Raw genomic sequence first — 15,561 nt, forward strand, 5'->3', positions numbered from 1 at the left:
GTATGGCTTACTCCTTCGATTCCCCGTGAATTGCATTTGTATAGATTTTCCGATCTTTTTCCGGTGACATCAAAAGGTTCTTAAATGTTTCTCAGCCCGGGGTTGTACGTCTCTGCTACCCTTATTGTCCCAGGTCTTGGCCTCACGGTTCTTGTTCCCTATCTTTGTCTAGGGATGCAATGTCGGATGCTTTACCGAACATTGAACATATCCTTCCTAACGAAACACTTTCCGCCATCTTCGAGATTCTTCCCCTTCCCTTCCTTGCTGACATTTCACGCGTTTCTCGCCACTTCAACGCAGTGGCCGAACGCGTCTTATACTCTACCATCTATGTTCGAGACATTATCTCCGCCGCGGACTCCCACCCTTGGCGTACAATGAGATGTTGTGATTCTCTCCTTCAGCGTCCTCATCTTCTCGAATCGATACGGATATTTCATATCCGTTGGCATACCACAGAAAGAACGCCGTTATCTACCCTGGACCTCGAAACAGCTTCAATCAAATTGTCGGTCACTCTTCGAACCCTCCATTTTCTTGATTCTCTCGAATTATCTCTCGGTCCTGCGAACATGGCCGCAGCAGACTACGCCCATCTTCACCCAATTGAGCGGATAATCCGCGGATGCTACTTCCCACACCTCCGGAGCTGTTCCTTCGGTGCAGATTGGGCTAAGGGGGTCCAATCATATTCCACAATCTTAGACTCGTTTCTATCGTCCGTACCCTTACTACGGCATCTGAAACTCTCAGATCACCACGGGGCCTTAAATTTACGGTCTGACGCCCTTCCCAACTTATCATCTTTCCGCGGTTCCACCGACACTGCAGCTTACATCCTGCCGGGTAGACCTATCCAGAGTCTTTCACTCGTAGGTCAGGATTCTGATGTCACTCGGGACAATCTCCCGCGATTCACGCTCGCTACCACACCATTGCGGTTTCTGGATTTATCGGCCATGTCCGTGAGACCCATTCTTCTCCGTAACATAGCTACCTACCTCCCTATGGTAGAGGTTATACGGATAAGACTCACTCTGCGTCACACACTCCATTATGCGCTCTCCGGTATCGTGAGTACCCACATCTGCTTGTTTGTGTCCTTTCCCTGATGCCTTCTCCCGGAAGCGATAGAGGCTCTTAACCGGATTATCGCCCGTCTTGCATGCGTTTAGTCATTTGACTTTGCTAGACCTGTCGCCCACCGTGGTGGCCGGGTTACCCCAATCCAACGGCGACGAAGAATTAGCGCTGTGCAGGGAGTGGAGGCGTGCTTGCCCTACCTTGCGGCGCATCGTCTTTCCCTCCCAGATGGAATGGGACATTGGGCATGATGGCGTCTGGAGACCCGCCAGCTAGACTTAAAAGACTATGCTGCCATGATTAGCAGGCTTCTTCGATTGCGCTTTCGGCACCCTTTCACTGTACCATCATTTCGAAATTTCGGGGAAATATTATCATCGACGTGTACTTGTATGTGTATGACAATCAATATAGCACTTGCGTACCAAGGCGGCTTGTATTAGAACCCGCAACACACATCACACAACATGATAAGTCAGAATTGTCCCAGTGGGCCATAAATAAACTTCCAATAATTCATCAGCGATGATAGAGACGATACATGATATGACGAATACAAGTGTGATGTAAATTAGAGAAAACACGAATGAAGGCAAGATAGTAACGGTAACAACGTCCTGCGCAGGGGGTATACACCTTTTATTCCGAATCGTCTACAAATATGTCGTTGTAATGTTTGAGTATCGTTTCGATGGCCTAAGTGGATATCAGTACCACAAATTGACTGTAGACTGTATGCTTACTAAGTTGGACAGGTCTATTATGGACGCGCCCGCGTCATTCATCCCGCCGTTCACACTGACGCCGGGAAGAATTTGTCCAAACAGAGTCGGCCCGAAGATAATTGACATGTTCTGGGCAGTCATCATATTCGCTGGCTCATGAATTATCCTGTCCCATGGTCTAAGCATTAGGGCGTGGACTATCCGACAATGATACGTACCGATGCAGGTGACCAAGGAAATACTTCAGCGTTGCGTAGTTCGCATCAGGAAGATCGTTCACTCTCTCGTGCAATCGGATGTGTCTTAGTCGGTCATTATCGATCTCTGTTGGAGGATATGGCAATAATCAGTAATCTGTACTGAAAGGACAGCAATAGATGAACTGACTGGCAGCTTCGATGAAACCATGTTGCAAACTAATAGTCATGAGTGGATCCGGAAGTTCGCGCAACCACAATTTCAGTACGCCCGTTACGTTGTTAATGTCCGCAGACCATTCCGGCGCGTCAAGATCCACAGAATCAAGGTCTTCATAAGGTTCCAGTCAGGCGATGCCGTTTAATAGCAGATTCACGTACCTTTGTCAAGCTGATGTTTGAGATTTTGCACTTTACTTGTTGTTCCGCTTAGACGGTATATCCCCGTTATATCCATACCATATTTCTCAATCGCTTCACAGCACTTCCGCATGATAGGTGGAACTTCGACGTCATCCCTCGCCATCTGTTCAGCAAGGTCGACACCAAAGGTTGGTCGACCTTTGTCTGACGTATGATGTCCGTTCGAAGACGTGTCGGGCGTGTGCCTCTCTCTGTTGTAAGCAGGTATAGGTGGTAAGAATCCTTCATCAGACGGTCCGTCGCGTCGCGGTCCTCTAGAGGTAGAAGTCCCTCGTGCGTAAGCATAATTCTGCATGAATGTTTTGAAGTCCCCTCTGTTATCGATGGCTTCAATGGAGGCTTTCAATCCTTTTGAAAGCGTGTTGCCTGACAAGAATTCTCAGATACCAGATCCAACTGACGCAAGATAGACTAACCCTCTTCCTTGGGAGGTACCAACGTCGATCCGTCACTAAGAACGATGCTTTCAAAGAGGAAGGCATATCTTGTGAGATGGTATTGTGTCCCAAGGTCGATTTCATCAGCACATTCCTTCAAGGCCTAGCAAAGAGTAAGCGATTGATCACAAACCATACCATTTACGCACCCTAAGAATCCGCGGTAGCTGAAAGTTGTAGTACTCTTGTCTCATTGCCTGTGTATCGGTAACGGCTTTGCGGAACGCATCAGATGCTGTCGACATTCGAGCTCTGATGTCGTCTTCTTGTCTTTGGATCTACAGGAGATGAGGGGAGACTTCAGGAGATGTGAGATTGACCTACATTGCCTGGGTTCTTTCCCTTCAATAGCAGACCCCCCTTTGCTACGGCCTTGCCAATTACTCGTTTCCCTCCCGCACCACCAGGTCTCGCCTGAACAGAATTATCCTTGAAAGATTCCCCTTCCTTTTGCAGGAGTACGCGTTCCAGCTCTTCAGATGTTATGTCAAGCCGATTCTTGCTTTTCTCGGTTATTCCTTGAGACTCAATCAATGCTCGCTCATACCGGCTAGCAAGATCTTTAGTCTACAAAAGCATGGGAATGGTTTCTTCGCGTCTTAGATCCTATAACACTCACTTGTTTTCGGTTTTTGTCCACCTCTTTTGACAGCGTAACCAGTTCTTCACTCATCTCGTTGAGTCGCTGAGCAAATCGTAGCCTATTTTCGGACATTTGTTCATGAATACGCATCGAAGATTGCCAAGCTGTTACGAATGTCCTACGTTATAGTCAGAGTGTGAACAGTGAAAATTCAGGCTAATCCATACCCTGCTTTACCGTCATTCAGAGAATACATTTCAGCGGTTGACCTCGACAACTTCTGCATTCCTTTCCCATACTCTTCCTCAATTGCAGCTCGCTTCTTCAGGAACACCGCAGCCTCCTATAAAACATGAGGATAAAGATGACATGAAGGCGCAAATGACTCGCCCTGCACGACACCATGCTTTGCTTTATACGATCAAGCAGTAACGGGACCCCACACTAAACGCATCAAAGTTCTGTCGTATGTAAGAACGGGATTAATAAAGGACAACGTACATCCATGTCGCACAGCGCCCTCAACACGTTCTCGTCAAAACCCTGTTCCACCAGACTTGCCGTGTCTCCTGGTACCGTCTCATGAGACTCGCTAATAGCTGTTGGTGTGTCCCGCCATTTCGACGTCGATGACGGACCAAGAGAATCTGAGCTTGGCCGAGACTGTGGTGATATAGAAAGCGGATGTGAAGAAGACGCTGATTCCTGGACATCGAGTGAACGCATTGGAGGCCGAGTATAGGAAGTAGCGGCAGTGGATTGGAAATCAGATTGGTCGGCACTGTCCCAGGTAGAGGAATAGCCGTCTTCAGGCATATTGTCGGGGTGGTGGCTGTAATATTTGCGTTGGCACTCGTCCTCGAACACGATTTGCCACACCGGTACCTGCAATTACTATACCAACTTGAGCTAAGCGAAGAGCCTTGCGTCGGCAGCGGATTCAGAACCCACGTGGCTCAGACTAGATTATGTAAGCGCATTCCCCTCACCGCCAGAGACCTTGGGCTCCAGCATACTTATTAGCGAAGACAGTACGCAGCTTCCAACTGAAAGCATGTAAACACTTCTCACTCTTACAGTTAGAGAAAAAGCAGCGTTGATACACCGTCAATAGACACGACTCTACGCATAGTACTACCTCATGCGGAAAAACAGAGTTCCTTATCACCTCTGAAACAACGCTCTATTTGGAAAATTCCCCCCAGTCCGTGGGTCGAATTTTGATAAGAAACATGTTTGTAGAGTGAGTGAAGGCGAAATGCAAGGTCATGTTTGCATAGATTGAAGATGAACGTTGAAATGTTAACATTTGAATCGAAATCCAGTCAGGTCGTTTCATCCTTATGAATGGAGCTTCGCCCTCTCAGGCAACATGTGCTTCACCGCAGGTGTGTGGACGCAGCCACCGTATAGCATTCTATATTTGAGGGTACCCTAATATTTTTGGCCACACATTAAAGCCGCACACCTTTCGCGCAGTGCACCAGAGTACGCTTCCGTTGGGGTTGTGGCCTGGATATTAAGAAGAGGCACACCGGTGACTTAAATGGAGTGAGAAGATTGGCAGATCAAACACAACCTTGGTCATTCGAAGTTTCCCTTAAAAAGCAAATGTATACCCGAGCACAGCGCGTGCAATTTTTTCCCTGACATCGTCCGTCCCGATCCTTCCATCATCATGCCGGCGGATATCGACAATTATCGCAGGGTCGGGAGACCGAATTCATAACCACGGTCTGTTCGGCGTTCATGCTACGTACGAGTATTGAAGTTAGCATTGTGCATCTAATCTCGGTGCATGAACATACGTTTGGGCGCATGTAGCGATACAATTGTGCTGGTCGTATAGATGCATACTGCTATACCGACAGAAGCGGTTATTACAATCCACCTATACGTGAATATGGCATCAGACGGAGCCGCTCTACGAGGATGACAAGGGAACATACTCTTTGACGTTTGGTGACGACTTGGTGCATGCATGCGTAAACATCTGCCACATGGAGGGTGAAGCACATTGGGCCTTCGGCTTGCGTGTTCGTAGGACTGGTATTGCAAGGGCGGAAATGACTGTACATGGCCTAAGCTGAACAGCATTTATAGAGTGTACTGGGCAAGTCCCCGTCCTCATGGCCAGGAGAGATATCAGACTGTTCCTAGTGTCGCCATTTTGTTGTTCACATCTATTTTCATTAGGGGCTTCTGGAAATAGTCCATGAAAAAGAAATGAGAAGAAATGGAACGCAGGGACGGCATTTGAGATCTCCGGAAGGTGATGAAAAGGGCTTCGCGGGAGGCTGTCCAAGGCCTGTCTTCGCATCAAGAGGTGTACGCATTGGGCGATTACCTTCATGTGATCGTGTTCTGTTTGAAACTGTTGTCATTAGTAATTCAGGCGCATGCCGGAGAGAGTGACCTACATAGGCAATGAGTGGTGAAAGTTTGGTGCAAATAAAATAGACCCCCACGTTGACTCAGGCCCGAGGAGGCGGAGAATATATATACAGATCTGCGTAATAGGGACGACAACTGATATTAAAGACGTCCACATACAACAAATCGAGTGTCATCACTTGCGTCTTCCGAACTACAGCCAATAAGCGTTATCATAGCTGACGAATCGACTGAGTACTACACCGAGATGCGTTCACAAATTCGGTACCCCGTCCCCTTCGAATCCAGCTATAGCACATCGGGCGAAATACTTGGCCAGGGCCAGCCGCACTGTCTTCATGTGCTCTAGAGCTTCTTTCTCCCCTCCCCCCTTCATTCGTCTCAGCAAGACACCTAGATAGTCCTGACCCGATCCTTGACTCGTTCGAATGGAAATTTCTTCCAACCTTTTCAATAACTCAGCTGCACTTGAAGGAGAAAATAGCAGGGTAGGACCTGGATAGAAATTTCATTGTATTAGTTGAGCAGACGAAGCAGAAAGATTTCGAGGTACCATGCTGTAGCAATTCCACCGAATCACAGAGTAATATCGCCCACCATGATTTCGGTGCAACGTCATCACGGAAAAGGACGACAAGATCCGAGGCGGCATCTCGAAATTCATGCTGTAGGCGTAACTGATGAAATTGAGAATATCTCACGACGAACATGAGCCGATGTATGAACACGCCTTGCAATCCAGTACGTGCTCCAATCCCATGCAAGGAAGGGGCAATTTCCGAAGCAAATCGAGCAAAAACCTGTGGACCTATACAGTTGGGTTAGCTTATCGATAGTTCGGGACAGGGAGCCACAATACCGCTGAGAATATATTCTTCGAGCAGACGATCAATAATACGTCCTAACCCAAACCAATCTTCTGCAGATATCGAATAAGAGATCGCAAGAGCGTAATCCTTTCCGCTGGCGAAGCTTTGAGCAGCGATCTAACATCGCTCAAAACCATCTTTCGAAGCGTGATATATTGGCACTCACCCGGCAAATGGCCCTCCGGGCCGCCTCCCTCTGGAACTCGAAACAAACTTGATTCAAGTCTCGTAATGTGCCTACAATGCCTTCCATTTCCCCTCGATTCTCAGCGGCCTTCTGCTCTTGTAAGCGTAACGGAACCCTCATCAAGACCTCGTCTCCGCGCTCCTTTCCTACGTTTCCACAGGAATACATATAGGCAAGTGTGATTCGCCATAAAGTGGGGTCGGAAAGGAGGTATTCGGCGTAAGCCAAGACGTGTTGGTCACGCTTGGACAACTCAGATCTTTATGAGTTGCTCAGCCTATGCTCCGAGTTAACGCCGGTGATAAGGGTGGACTCACTCTTCCTCTACATCAGTTTCGATAAGTGAAATTGGGGCCATTAGATCTGCTAAGTGTGCTGCTAGCCATCGATCAAGCTGCGACGCATACGACAGTGCCTGATCCATCTGCGCTGAAAACAGGGCTGAATGAACCATGTCTTCCAAAACGGTAGGGTCAGGAGGCATCGACTCGAGAACTTCTGCAACAATATCACTGTAACTAAGTGAGAAGACACTCATGATGAATTTGTAGCGTAGACCTACGGGAGATCCTGCCTTCGTAAACGGGTATCCACAAAAATACCCCAAGCAGCGCACACTTCTTTCCAGTCACTGCCTAGTTCTTCACATACTCGTTTGAGAACGTCCACGCGACCCTCGAGAATGCCCACGATATCGCTGAGGCGATCCCACCAGTTATCGAAGTCATCCTCACGGTCCTCTTCAGGAACACGGTCCATTTCGACCCTCAGAGAGTGGACTTTCTCTCTCCATCGTCGCGATGCAAAGGCGAAATCACGCTCAGCACTAAAATTCAGCAGCCGAGGTTGTCCGTCGATCAAGGGTATGAGCACTTGAGTTAGATCATGCAAATATTCAGAGGGATGATCGGAAAGTGATTTCAAGAAAAACACGGAGGCCTTTGTGAGGCCGCGGATGGTAGCTCTATGCCAGCTTCAGCGAGGAAAGAACCTTTTGATACCGGGAAGCCTACCTTGTTAGATATGACCAGAAATTGTCATCCTCCCAAGGACGATCGAGACTACTCAAGTGGTCTCCTTCTTCGGTTGACGGTTCAATGAAATGGATGTTCAACCACTCCATGAGCTCTTCTCCCACCGGGGCATCTTCATAATCGGGCTCAGGAAGGAAGATGATGACAAATAATGAAAAGCACGAGAACAAGGATCTATAATGATCAACGGTGAATTGCAAGGGTGATGCAACTGCTGTGCGATCCTGAGAAAAACATGAGGACTGGCGGAAAGAATTTATCACTGAAATTTACGGATAAGCGTGTCCAGTATTCTCGAATGAAATTAACATAATCGATTGAGAGTTTGCGAACGACTGAGAGTGTCTCGGTATCTTGCATCCTAGCAAAATAATGAGCTCCGGAGACCACGGACATGTTATGGAGCACCATTGGGGATTGCCAGCGATTCGATCTTGGTACAAGGACTGGAAGGCCGAAAAAATTACAATGGTGTCGGTAATGAACTACACGCGGCTTGAACATGAACAGACAATAACAACAAATTAGGCACGCACCAAACGTCTCTCAGACGTTGGAGCCGCATCTGTGCTGGCGAAGTAAAGTGGAATTTCTTCGTCAGTGTTTTCTTTTCTGGGCCCTTGGGCATCTGTCTGTTTTGAAGAAATGTATTATATGTAAAACAGGGTAAATGCAAAGATACAGTGCTCACCGATGTCGTCAGAAACACGGCCAACGAGTTTCCAACTGGTGAATACGACGCCGAAATGGTTTCTCCTGCCTTTATCAAGTCTTCAACGTGACCTGCCTCCACCACCGGGGGTACGAGATTGAGATGCATTGAAGACATTGAATGTAGAAGTGGAGGGTGAGCTCACGCGACAGCACCGCGTCAGATGACCACCTTGCCAATGTGTGTCCTTCACGCTGAGAAGCGTCGCGTCTAGTTCGGTGGCGTCGTGTGGTTGGGAGGAAAAGAAGTATGCTTACGTAATATCGGCGTTCTGCTTGTGACTGCTTGCGGACGGCTGAGCTAAATCGAGCTGGATTTCATTCTTACTAGCACTTTCTAGTATTTTTCTCGGTCTTTCGGAGGAGTAATGCTTAATGTCCGACTGTAAGTCCTCGTATCAATGGGGTTTGTCGAATGTACCCCCACGTTGACTGGGATCAGATTGACGACTCCTGGCGAGTCACCTCACCTAAGCAACCCATTTCCTCGCACATCTAGATCTAGTGGGTTCTCTCGCTGCTTTCCGTAATAGATCACTGAGAGCATCCAACTTTTCACCATACGGGCGTTCACGAATTTGGATCATCTTCATACTATCCATCGGGGCATGTACGGAGGTATACTACACGTACGCTTCCTCCCGTGAGGATTCAGACGCGACCGTCGGAACTACAGTTATTTACCGGTCAATGAAACAGCAAAACTGGATATTTACTGTAGGTTCCAATTGGTTGGGAATTTTGACTAGGTTTGAATGTAAGAATGTGTAATACTATACAACAATAAGATACAGTAAAAAAAAGATGCTCAAAGGTGCGAGTACAAGTCCGTTTTCACAGCATTATCGTGGCGTGGGTATTCTAGGCTATTTTGAGTCATTGAAACAGTCCGGCCCATGTACCCAAACCTCATTAGTCAGCTACTCGGAATCGCTCGAGTGCTATAGAAAAGTGAGATCTCCTTTCCAGTCTCTCTCTGATATACAGCCTCAAAATCTTTGCAGATTTTTCTTGCACCTTTTCGAGGAGCACCAGGTAGTTTGACAAGCTCATTCTTGTATGCAATCATTTGCAATGACTGCCTTTTCCATTAGCTGGTCATGGCATTTGTGAGCAATCTGGCACTTTTTCGAGTTTGATTTGGCATGTCCAGGCATAGTAAAAAATTGAGCAAGAGGAGAAATAAAGTTCGGAGGCAGCAGGGCAATAATGGACACATTGGACTGTCAGACTGTCCATCAAAGGTGATGGCTTGGCAGAACCGCACTTTTATTTATGCCCTAGACTCCTCAGATAATGGCCGCTTGGTCTCAAACCTGTCACACAGGTTCTTCAGAAGGTCATTAACATTATTGAGGCCTTTGTGGGTGATTACATTCAGATGGAGGACACACATTTCCAGGTCAGATTTTGAGTTCATGAGAAAATAGATATTTTTAGAACAGAAGCCTTAATTTCTCGGGAATATTATTCATGTCACATATGAAGAATCACTGCAGAACATGAAGATACAATACACATCAGCAATGTAATACAAGTTGATGATGAAGGATGAAGGGAGGGAGAGCAAGAGGCTAAGTGTTTCATTGAACCATGGTGTTGCAATGACCGGTAAATAACTGTATTTGACCTATGGGAATATTAACACTTCGAAACTAAGGTCAAACACTGTATCCGAGATGAATTCATTGCCTCGGGGTCTCATGGGGCACTAAAAACCTAGCATATTTTTTCCTCCAAACTGATCCAAAGACCGATACGTGCGCGTGAACTTCCAGCCTTTGTGAGTATTATCGATGATATCCTTGGCGAATCCACGACACTCATTTTTGATCTAACGTACTGTCACTCGCACGATATAAGAAGACCTTCTGTGGGCAAGTCTCAGGCTCATGCCATTCTGAGACTGCATCTCCCGCGACGCTTCACCCAGCCAATGGCGAATCCTTCTATCGGTGATAACAAACCTATCTACATCCCTGCTTCAATACTGCAGACGCGCTTTCCACGTGAAAGAAGACCACGACAAATCAAAACTTGACATACTGGTATACACGAACCAATATCAGGAGATGTGACCCGGGAGAAGGCTTCTGATATAGGTACCGACGACGACGGGAGCTGAGATCCACACTTTGCTCAGGCCTCTTTTTGCACCCTCTTCCATTGGCCTTGTTCAAGTTGAAACGTTGAAAGCCTATTCGGTGCCTCGGAGTGAAATATCATCTCTTTAGCTCCGATACATCTCACAACTTTCCCCCATTTCACCTCGATTATACCTACCCAGTCCATTCATGCGAATAGTGTGATAGGAAGCACTCGGAGGGCTCTGAGCTAGTCTTTCTTGAAGGCCTGAAACTTTCGCTGGCTAGCTTTATTGTCGTACAAGGGCGACCGGCCCTTGCCGGAGCCCAAAATTCTAGGTATAGGACGAGCTCAAACATGTCATTGAATGGGTATCAATGACCATCCGAAGAAAGACACATATGATCTGCGGGAGAAAAGTGAAGTCTTCATCGAGCTCGCCAATGATCCTTCCTTCGGAGAAGTCTTGCAGTACCTTCAATGTCACTCTGGACTAATCTGGGGTACGTTACATTAAAGACGCCGTTCATTGCGGCCTTTTTCGAGGGCAATCAGTCCTGATGGTTGAAATACCTGGCCTCATCACATTGTCGTTCTGTGGAGTTCACTCGTGAGTGGCCGCCGGTTCCATAGTCATGGCTATTGGTGCTTCCTCGATGCTCCAGCTTCTCGTTCCATGTTTGCTAAATCCATAGTGTTTCCACATCTTGCTCGCCACCACTGGCAGGGGTCCCGGCAGCTTTTGATCGGCCAGTGGCTCCATGAAATTGCGGTTGGCGACTGGATACAACCTCAGGCTTCCCTGCGACGACTGACTCAACATGGCTGTGTTTTTACTCCGTTTCTCACCAACTCTTTCGAGATGGGTCAATACATATTTCCTTCAATGAGTTCTTGGACAAGTGATCATTAATATTATCGCCGGCAATGGATCCCTTGACTTGATGGACTCAGAACATGTGCTCTATGCCTCGCCTTCAATGTTCCTGTAACCAGACCCAACAGGACACAACTCGTGTCGTAGGTCTGGAATCGGGAGCCATTGACATCGGTCTTATGCGTTACATTAAATGACCAGTCAGAGCCTAAACGTCGGATCCAGGAAAATACTGGCTGTCATCCATTCAAGGAGATTTTGAATAAAGACGATCCTCGTTTTCTGTCTTCGTAGATTCTGTTTTTTCTGATGTCCATGCGTTTACTGATCAATACCTCAGCGTTCAGGCTCCATGAGGTCACTGCAACTGAATACTTTCCGAACAGCCCGTGTTGGGCAACACGCTAGGTGTCATGATCAAGATGTGTCTTTTCGGGATGACGTTGACACGAGAGAGAGAGTCAAGACGAAGTAAGCCTCTTTGCGTGATTCTACCCCTCTCTTTCCTTCACATTGACCCTGCCAGAGAGCATACTTGCCTTACGGTTCAATGCGGCGAAGCATCGTTATTATCCACGCTTGTTGACGGAAATTAGATAAAAACACCAACATAGTACTAGGCTTAGTACTCGTGCAACCAGTATTAATTACAATGTTAACATCGCACCGCAACCCTGACGTCCGGTTGATCAGTAATTCGTCAATAACTTTGCTGATTTAAAGTTTAGGAGAGGGAGGGCCCAGCGAGCTTTAATTGGCAGATGGTCCGGGTTAATGCCAATGGACCCAACACGTTACACGATCCGATCATCCTGCCAGAGATGACTGGCCCCAATGCCCCAAAGGACTGATAGGTTGTTAACGATCCAAGTTGAACCGTCTATAGTGGCTTTGACGCGCGATATCTTACATGGTATCAGGAAAACTTAGTGGCCTCTGGAACGCCATCTTCCGGTAACGGCCGTCTAACGCCACACATGGACGTCTGGGTCTCCGGATTGGTCAACTTGGTCAAATGTGAGGACTTCTTGTCACCGCATTTCGGTGTGAGCAAAAGACGTGCAAAAGGCGTAGATGACTTCCATGTAAGTCAACTGAGAAACAAGTGCAAGGGATATTCACCCTTTCAGGACCCTAGGCATTAATTAGACAGCAGAGTCACAACGGCCTGGCAGCATGCATTCGCAGGTCCGGGGGAGTCGATACCAATGCTCGAGGCACCAACTCTCTCACGGCGGGAGAGATGTATGTACTAGTTGCTAACCAACCGTCTCCGCTTTTCTTTCTTATATTGTATTACAGTGCCAATATCTGCCGATATCTATTGTCATCTACGACCTTAGTGAGGGGTCTGTATATTCGGAGCGCAGTGTCCACGCATGAAATAACGAGGATATAGCAGAAAGAATTCTCCGCTAGTTATAGCCAGTACGCATAACATTTTAGTGAATGTTCACTGATCCGTATATTCTAACGGTGGCGTTGCTATCGGGAAGGGAAGAGTAAAGACAGCGAACATAGAGGCGGGATAAAGCTGGAATCAGCTGCGAGCCTGTCATCGTCGGGCCGAGACCATGTGACAAGCATACGAATGGCAGATATTCAAATTGGACACATCCCGATACTAGTTCCACAGGTATCGTTAGTGATTCTCATAATCTACCAAGTTTCGTACATTCCCTGAGCAACCAACTGTAGTACAGACGTCCGTTACGTTTCTTTTGAGCACCGAGGACTAAAAAACTTCCTGCCTTCATAGAGCGGCCCGCTGCCGAACAAGTCTTCATACGGAGTAGCGGTAGAAGGATCTACCCGAGCATGAGACCCCAACGCAGAGTGACACTTGTGTACAAAGAACATCAGTGACCTACCAAATCCAGTTGGCGAAGGAATAGTACACAAATAAGTAAAAGCGAGAGAAATAGATTTAATAAGTATACATATACAATAGCCGGAAAAAATACAACACTGAATGCAACTGAAAAGCGCCTATGCGCCAAAGCCGTAAAGAGTACGACCTGACCGCTTAAGTGCATACACAACATCAAGCGCAGTCACCGTCTTCCGCTTCGCATGCTCAGTATACGTCACCGAATCCCGGATAACCTGCATCAAACAAATCAGAAAAGAACAGGCACAGTGGCATAAACCTAGAACTCACATTCTCCAGGAAAATTTTCAAAACACCACGGGTCTCCTCATAGATAAGACCAGAAATACGCTTCACACCCCCACGACGAGCAAGTCGACGAATAGCAGGCTTCGTAATACCTAATCCCAAGTGGCAATCCATTCATCAGCAACCAACAGCAAACTAAAACATCCACAGCGACACTCACCCTGAATGTTGTCACGAAGAATCTTGCGATGACGCTTGGCTCCACCCTTTCCGAGTCCCTACATCGCATCCCCATCAGCAAGCAAGATCAGAGACCTTCAACAAAACCCAATGCTCACCTTTCCACCTTTGCCACGTCCAGACATGTCGATAGAGTTGTGTAGTGGATAAAGTTATCAAAGTATAGCCGCTTAGAGGCTTGGTGGGTGTTGATGAAAGGTGGTGTTGATGGTGGTGGTAAAGGTGAGAGTAACCGATTGAGGGAGCCTCTCAAAGGCGGCTGTCCTTATGTAGCTCCGACAGGTGGCTGTGCTCATTCCTTGTTTTGTTGATTTAGGACACCGCGGCCCATCACGTGGCCAGACGCGTCGTGTTTGTATATAACGCGGTGGCCAAACTGAGGAGAACCTTACTTCAATCCGCTACCGCCAGCACCACTCATCACCACTACCACTACTACTTGACTCGACTTGCCTTTATTAATTGCCATGGCTCGTACCAAGCAAACAGCTCGCAAATCTACTGGAGGTTGGTGGCTTATTGGTGGCGGTAGTCTTTCTGTGTTGATCTTTGAACAGGAAAGGCTCCTCGTAAACAATTGGCTGCCAAGTCATCAGCGCGTAAAACTGCTGTGAGTTTTTGGGCGTTCTTTGTCGCGTCGGGTCTGACGTTGTTTTAGGCGGCTGCTGGTGGTGTGAAGAAGCCTCATCGATTCCGTCCTGGGACTGTTGCTCTTCGTGAGATCCGGAGGTATCAAAAGTCTACGGAGTTGCTTATTCGGAAGTTGCCTTTCCAACGATTGGTTCGTGAGATTGCTCAGGATTTCAAGGTGTGTATATGGTGGATTTGTACGGGGTGTGATTGTTGATGCGATGATGTCCAGACTGATCTGCGATTCCAATCGTCTGCTGTGATGGCGCTTCAAGAAGCAGCTGAAGCATACCTTGTGTCTCTGTTTGAGGACACTAATCTTGCTGCGATTCATGCGAAGCGTGTTACTATTCAGCCTAAAGATTTGGCTTTGGCTCGTAGGTTGAGGGGAGAGCGCTCGTAGATACTTGGCATTGACGTTTTTTTCTTTTTCGTTTTGTTTATTATCATTGTATCTGTACTTGTATCCCTTTACTATATTCCTTTGCCTACGTCGTTTTCAATGAGACAACTGGCAACGCTATTGTATCATGGTGACTGGTGTCCGAATGTTCCTTCAAATTGAGTATGCGCATTCCTATCCTCGCCTTGTTCTTCTATGATTGACATCAAGTCTGTCGTCATAGGCTCTCTAAACTAGCGCCGAATATATTGTTACCTTCACACCATAGCGATCCTGATTGTTGTCTCTCCGATCAATGGTAGTGCTGAGATGATCTCTTTCAGCCCTTGTACTACGCCAGGGTGTTTCCAATATTCTTGATTCATTAATGGTGAGAGCTTATTTCCGAGCTTTTGGGTCAGTTCGCCTGCATCCCCGGTCGAATTCGGATACACAACTTGATTTAGCAGCGTAAGACCGACAGAGGGAGTCCAAGTATGCAGGATATCAGTGGCATTGCCTCCGTCCCGAGCATGGACGGATCTATGCAGGCGCCAATCAGTCTTCTATGCCTGCCGTAGG

General features: G+C 47.3%; 7 protein-coding genes across 7 annotated transcripts; 2 read left to right on the forward strand and 5 right to left on the reverse strand.

Moving 5' to 3' along the window:
* The first annotated feature begins 119 nt into the window (after positions 1 to 119).
* Positions 120 to 1,519, forward strand: EV420DRAFT_1309568 (uncharacterized protein). The gene is made up of 2 exons (XM_060468551.1): positions 120 to 1,076; positions 1,138 to 1,519. The coding sequence occupies exons 1-2, from the start codon at positions 180 to 182 to the stop codon at positions 1,360 to 1,362; spliced, it is 1,122 nt and encodes a 373-aa protein (XP_060330137.1). The 5' UTR covers positions 120 to 179; the 3' UTR covers positions 1,363 to 1,519.
* A 41-nt stretch (positions 1,520 to 1,560) lies between these two features.
* On the reverse strand, positions 1,561 to 4,455 carry EV420DRAFT_1547662 (Rho GTPase activation protein). Its single transcript, XM_060473353.1, has 12 exons — positions 3,953 to 4,455; positions 3,842 to 3,895; positions 3,679 to 3,794; positions 3,488 to 3,629; positions 3,193 to 3,435; positions 3,018 to 3,146; positions 2,848 to 2,971; positions 2,390 to 2,797; positions 2,199 to 2,339; positions 2,030 to 2,135; positions 1,830 to 1,977; positions 1,561 to 1,782 (listed from the first exon to the last, which is right to left on the reverse strand). Exons 1-12 carry the CDS (start codon positions 4,265 to 4,267, stop codon positions 1,726 to 1,728), a joined length of 1,983 nt encoding a protein of 660 aa, XP_060330138.1. The 5' UTR covers positions 4,268 to 4,455; the 3' UTR covers positions 1,561 to 1,725.
* A 503-nt stretch (positions 4,456 to 4,958) lies between these two features.
* Positions 4,959 to 6,049, reverse strand: EV420DRAFT_481353 (uncharacterized protein). Its single transcript, XM_060482328.1, has 4 exons — positions 5,872 to 6,049; positions 5,397 to 5,815; positions 5,260 to 5,342; positions 4,959 to 5,203 (listed from the first exon to the last, which is right to left on the reverse strand). The coding sequence occupies exons 2-4, from the start codon at positions 5,802 to 5,804 to the stop codon at positions 5,128 to 5,130; spliced, it is 567 nt and encodes a 188-aa protein (XP_060330139.1). The 5' UTR covers positions 5,805 to 5,815; positions 5,872 to 6,049; the 3' UTR covers positions 4,959 to 5,127.
* Positions 6,050 to 6,098: 49 nt separating this feature from the next.
* On the reverse strand, positions 6,099 to 8,764 carry EV420DRAFT_1270983 (nucleoporin Nup85-like protein; the record flags this gene model as incomplete). Its single annotated transcript, XM_060467613.1, has 11 exons — positions 6,099 to 6,340; positions 6,399 to 6,653; positions 6,705 to 6,831; positions 6,881 to 7,160; positions 7,219 to 7,413; positions 7,464 to 7,865; positions 7,915 to 8,177; positions 8,209 to 8,296; positions 8,344 to 8,420; positions 8,472 to 8,567; positions 8,627 to 8,764. The coding sequence occupies 11 exons, from the start codon at positions 8,762 to 8,764 to the stop codon at positions 6,099 to 6,101; spliced, it is 2,163 nt and encodes a 720-aa protein (XP_060330140.1).
* Positions 8,765 to 9,507: 743 nt separating this feature from the next.
* On the reverse strand, positions 9,508 to 9,806 carry EV420DRAFT_1547669 (uncharacterized protein; the record flags this gene model as incomplete). The annotated part of the gene is given in 2 exon segments (XM_060473354.1): positions 9,508 to 9,712; positions 9,723 to 9,806. Coding segments are annotated over 2 exon segments (227 nt in total), but the record flags the coding sequence as incomplete, so codon positions are not given.
* A 3,772-nt stretch (positions 9,807 to 13,578) lies between these two features.
* On the reverse strand, positions 13,579 to 14,196 carry EV420DRAFT_1547673 (histone-fold-containing protein). The gene is made up of 4 exons (XM_060473355.1): positions 14,066 to 14,196; positions 13,948 to 14,005; positions 13,770 to 13,879; positions 13,579 to 13,714 (listed from the first exon to the last, which is right to left on the reverse strand). The coding sequence occupies exons 1-4, from the start codon at positions 14,090 to 14,092 to the stop codon at positions 13,598 to 13,600; spliced, it is 312 nt and encodes a 103-aa protein (XP_060330142.1). The 5' UTR covers positions 14,093 to 14,196; the 3' UTR covers positions 13,579 to 13,597.
* An 82-nt stretch (positions 14,197 to 14,278) lies between these two features.
* On the forward strand, positions 14,279 to 15,419 carry EV420DRAFT_481480 (histone 3). Its single transcript, XM_060482329.1, has 4 exons — positions 14,279 to 14,474; positions 14,525 to 14,577; positions 14,626 to 14,775; positions 14,830 to 15,419. The coding sequence occupies exons 1-4, from the start codon at positions 14,435 to 14,437 to the stop codon at positions 14,998 to 15,000; spliced, it is 414 nt and encodes a 137-aa protein (XP_060330143.1). The 5' UTR covers positions 14,279 to 14,434; the 3' UTR covers positions 15,001 to 15,419.
* The last annotated feature ends 142 nt before the right edge of the window (positions 15,420 to 15,561 follow it).

This window comes from Desarmillaria tabescens, assembly GCF_030435595.1.
Source record: "Desarmillaria tabescens strain CCBAS 213 chromosome Unknown EV420scaffold_20, whole genome shotgun sequence".
NCBI classification, from domain to species: Eukaryota; Fungi; Basidiomycota; class Agaricomycetes; order Agaricales; family Physalacriaceae; genus Desarmillaria; species Desarmillaria tabescens.

What these genes read in the sequence shown, in the direction of transcription:
- EV420DRAFT_1309568 (XM_060468551.1), top strand. Translation starts at nt 180, where the DNA reads ATGTCGGATGCTTTACCGAACATTGAACATATCCTTCCTAACGAAACA. An exon ending in ATTATGCGCTCTCCGGTATC is followed by an intron (nt 1,077 to 1,137) that starts GTGAGTACCCAC and finishes CGGAAGCGATAG; the next exon opens with AGGCTCTTAACCGGATTATC.
- EV420DRAFT_1547662 (XM_060473353.1), bottom strand. Translation starts at nt 4,267, where the DNA reads ATGCCTGAAGACGGCTATTCCTCTACCTGGGACAGTGCCGACCAATCT. An exon ending in AGGGAAAGAACCCAGGCAAT is followed by an intron (nt 3,147 to 3,192) that starts GTAGGTCAATCT and finishes CATCTCCTGTAG; the next exon opens with ATCCAAAGACAAGAAGACGA. An exon ending in TAATAGACCTGTCCAACTTA is followed by an intron (nt 1,783 to 1,829) that starts GTAAGCATACAG and finishes ATATCCACTTAG; the next exon opens with GCCATCGAAACGATACTCAA.
- EV420DRAFT_481353 (XM_060482328.1), bottom strand. Translation starts at nt 5,804, where the DNA reads ATGAAGGTAATCGCCCAATGCGTACACCTCTTGATGCGAAGACAGGCC. An exon ending in CACCAAACGTCAAAGAGTAT is followed by an intron (nt 5,343 to 5,396) that starts GTTCCCTTGTCA and finishes ATTCACGTATAG; the next exon opens with GTGGATTGTAATAACCGCTT. An exon ending in ATCGCTACATGCGCCCAAAC is followed by an intron (nt 5,204 to 5,259) that starts GTATGTTCATGC and finishes ACTCGTACGTAG; the next exon opens with CATGAACGCCGAACAGACCG.
- EV420DRAFT_1547673 (XM_060473355.1), bottom strand. Translation starts at nt 14,092, where the DNA reads ATGTCTGGACGTGGCAAAGGTGGAAAG. An exon ending in GACGTGGCAAAGGTGGAAAG is followed by an intron (nt 14,006 to 14,065) that starts GTGAGCATTGGG and finishes GATGCGATGTAG; the next exon opens with GGACTCGGAAAGGGTGGAGC. An exon ending in TGAAAATTTTCCTGGAGAAT is followed by an intron (nt 13,715 to 13,769) that starts GTGAGTTCTAGG and finishes TGTTTGATGCAG; the next exon opens with GTTATCCGGGATTCGGTGAC.
- EV420DRAFT_481480 (XM_060482329.1), top strand. Translation starts at nt 14,435, where the DNA reads ATGGCTCGTACCAAGCAAACAGCTCGCAAATCTACTGGAG. An exon ending in CATCAGCGCGTAAAACTGCT is followed by an intron (nt 14,578 to 14,625) that starts GTGAGTTTTTGG and finishes ACGTTGTTTTAG; the next exon opens with GCGGCTGCTGGTGGTGTGAA. An exon ending in AGATTGCTCAGGATTTCAAG is followed by an intron (nt 14,776 to 14,829) that starts GTGTGTATATGG and finishes GATGATGTCCAG; the next exon opens with ACTGATCTGCGATTCCAATC.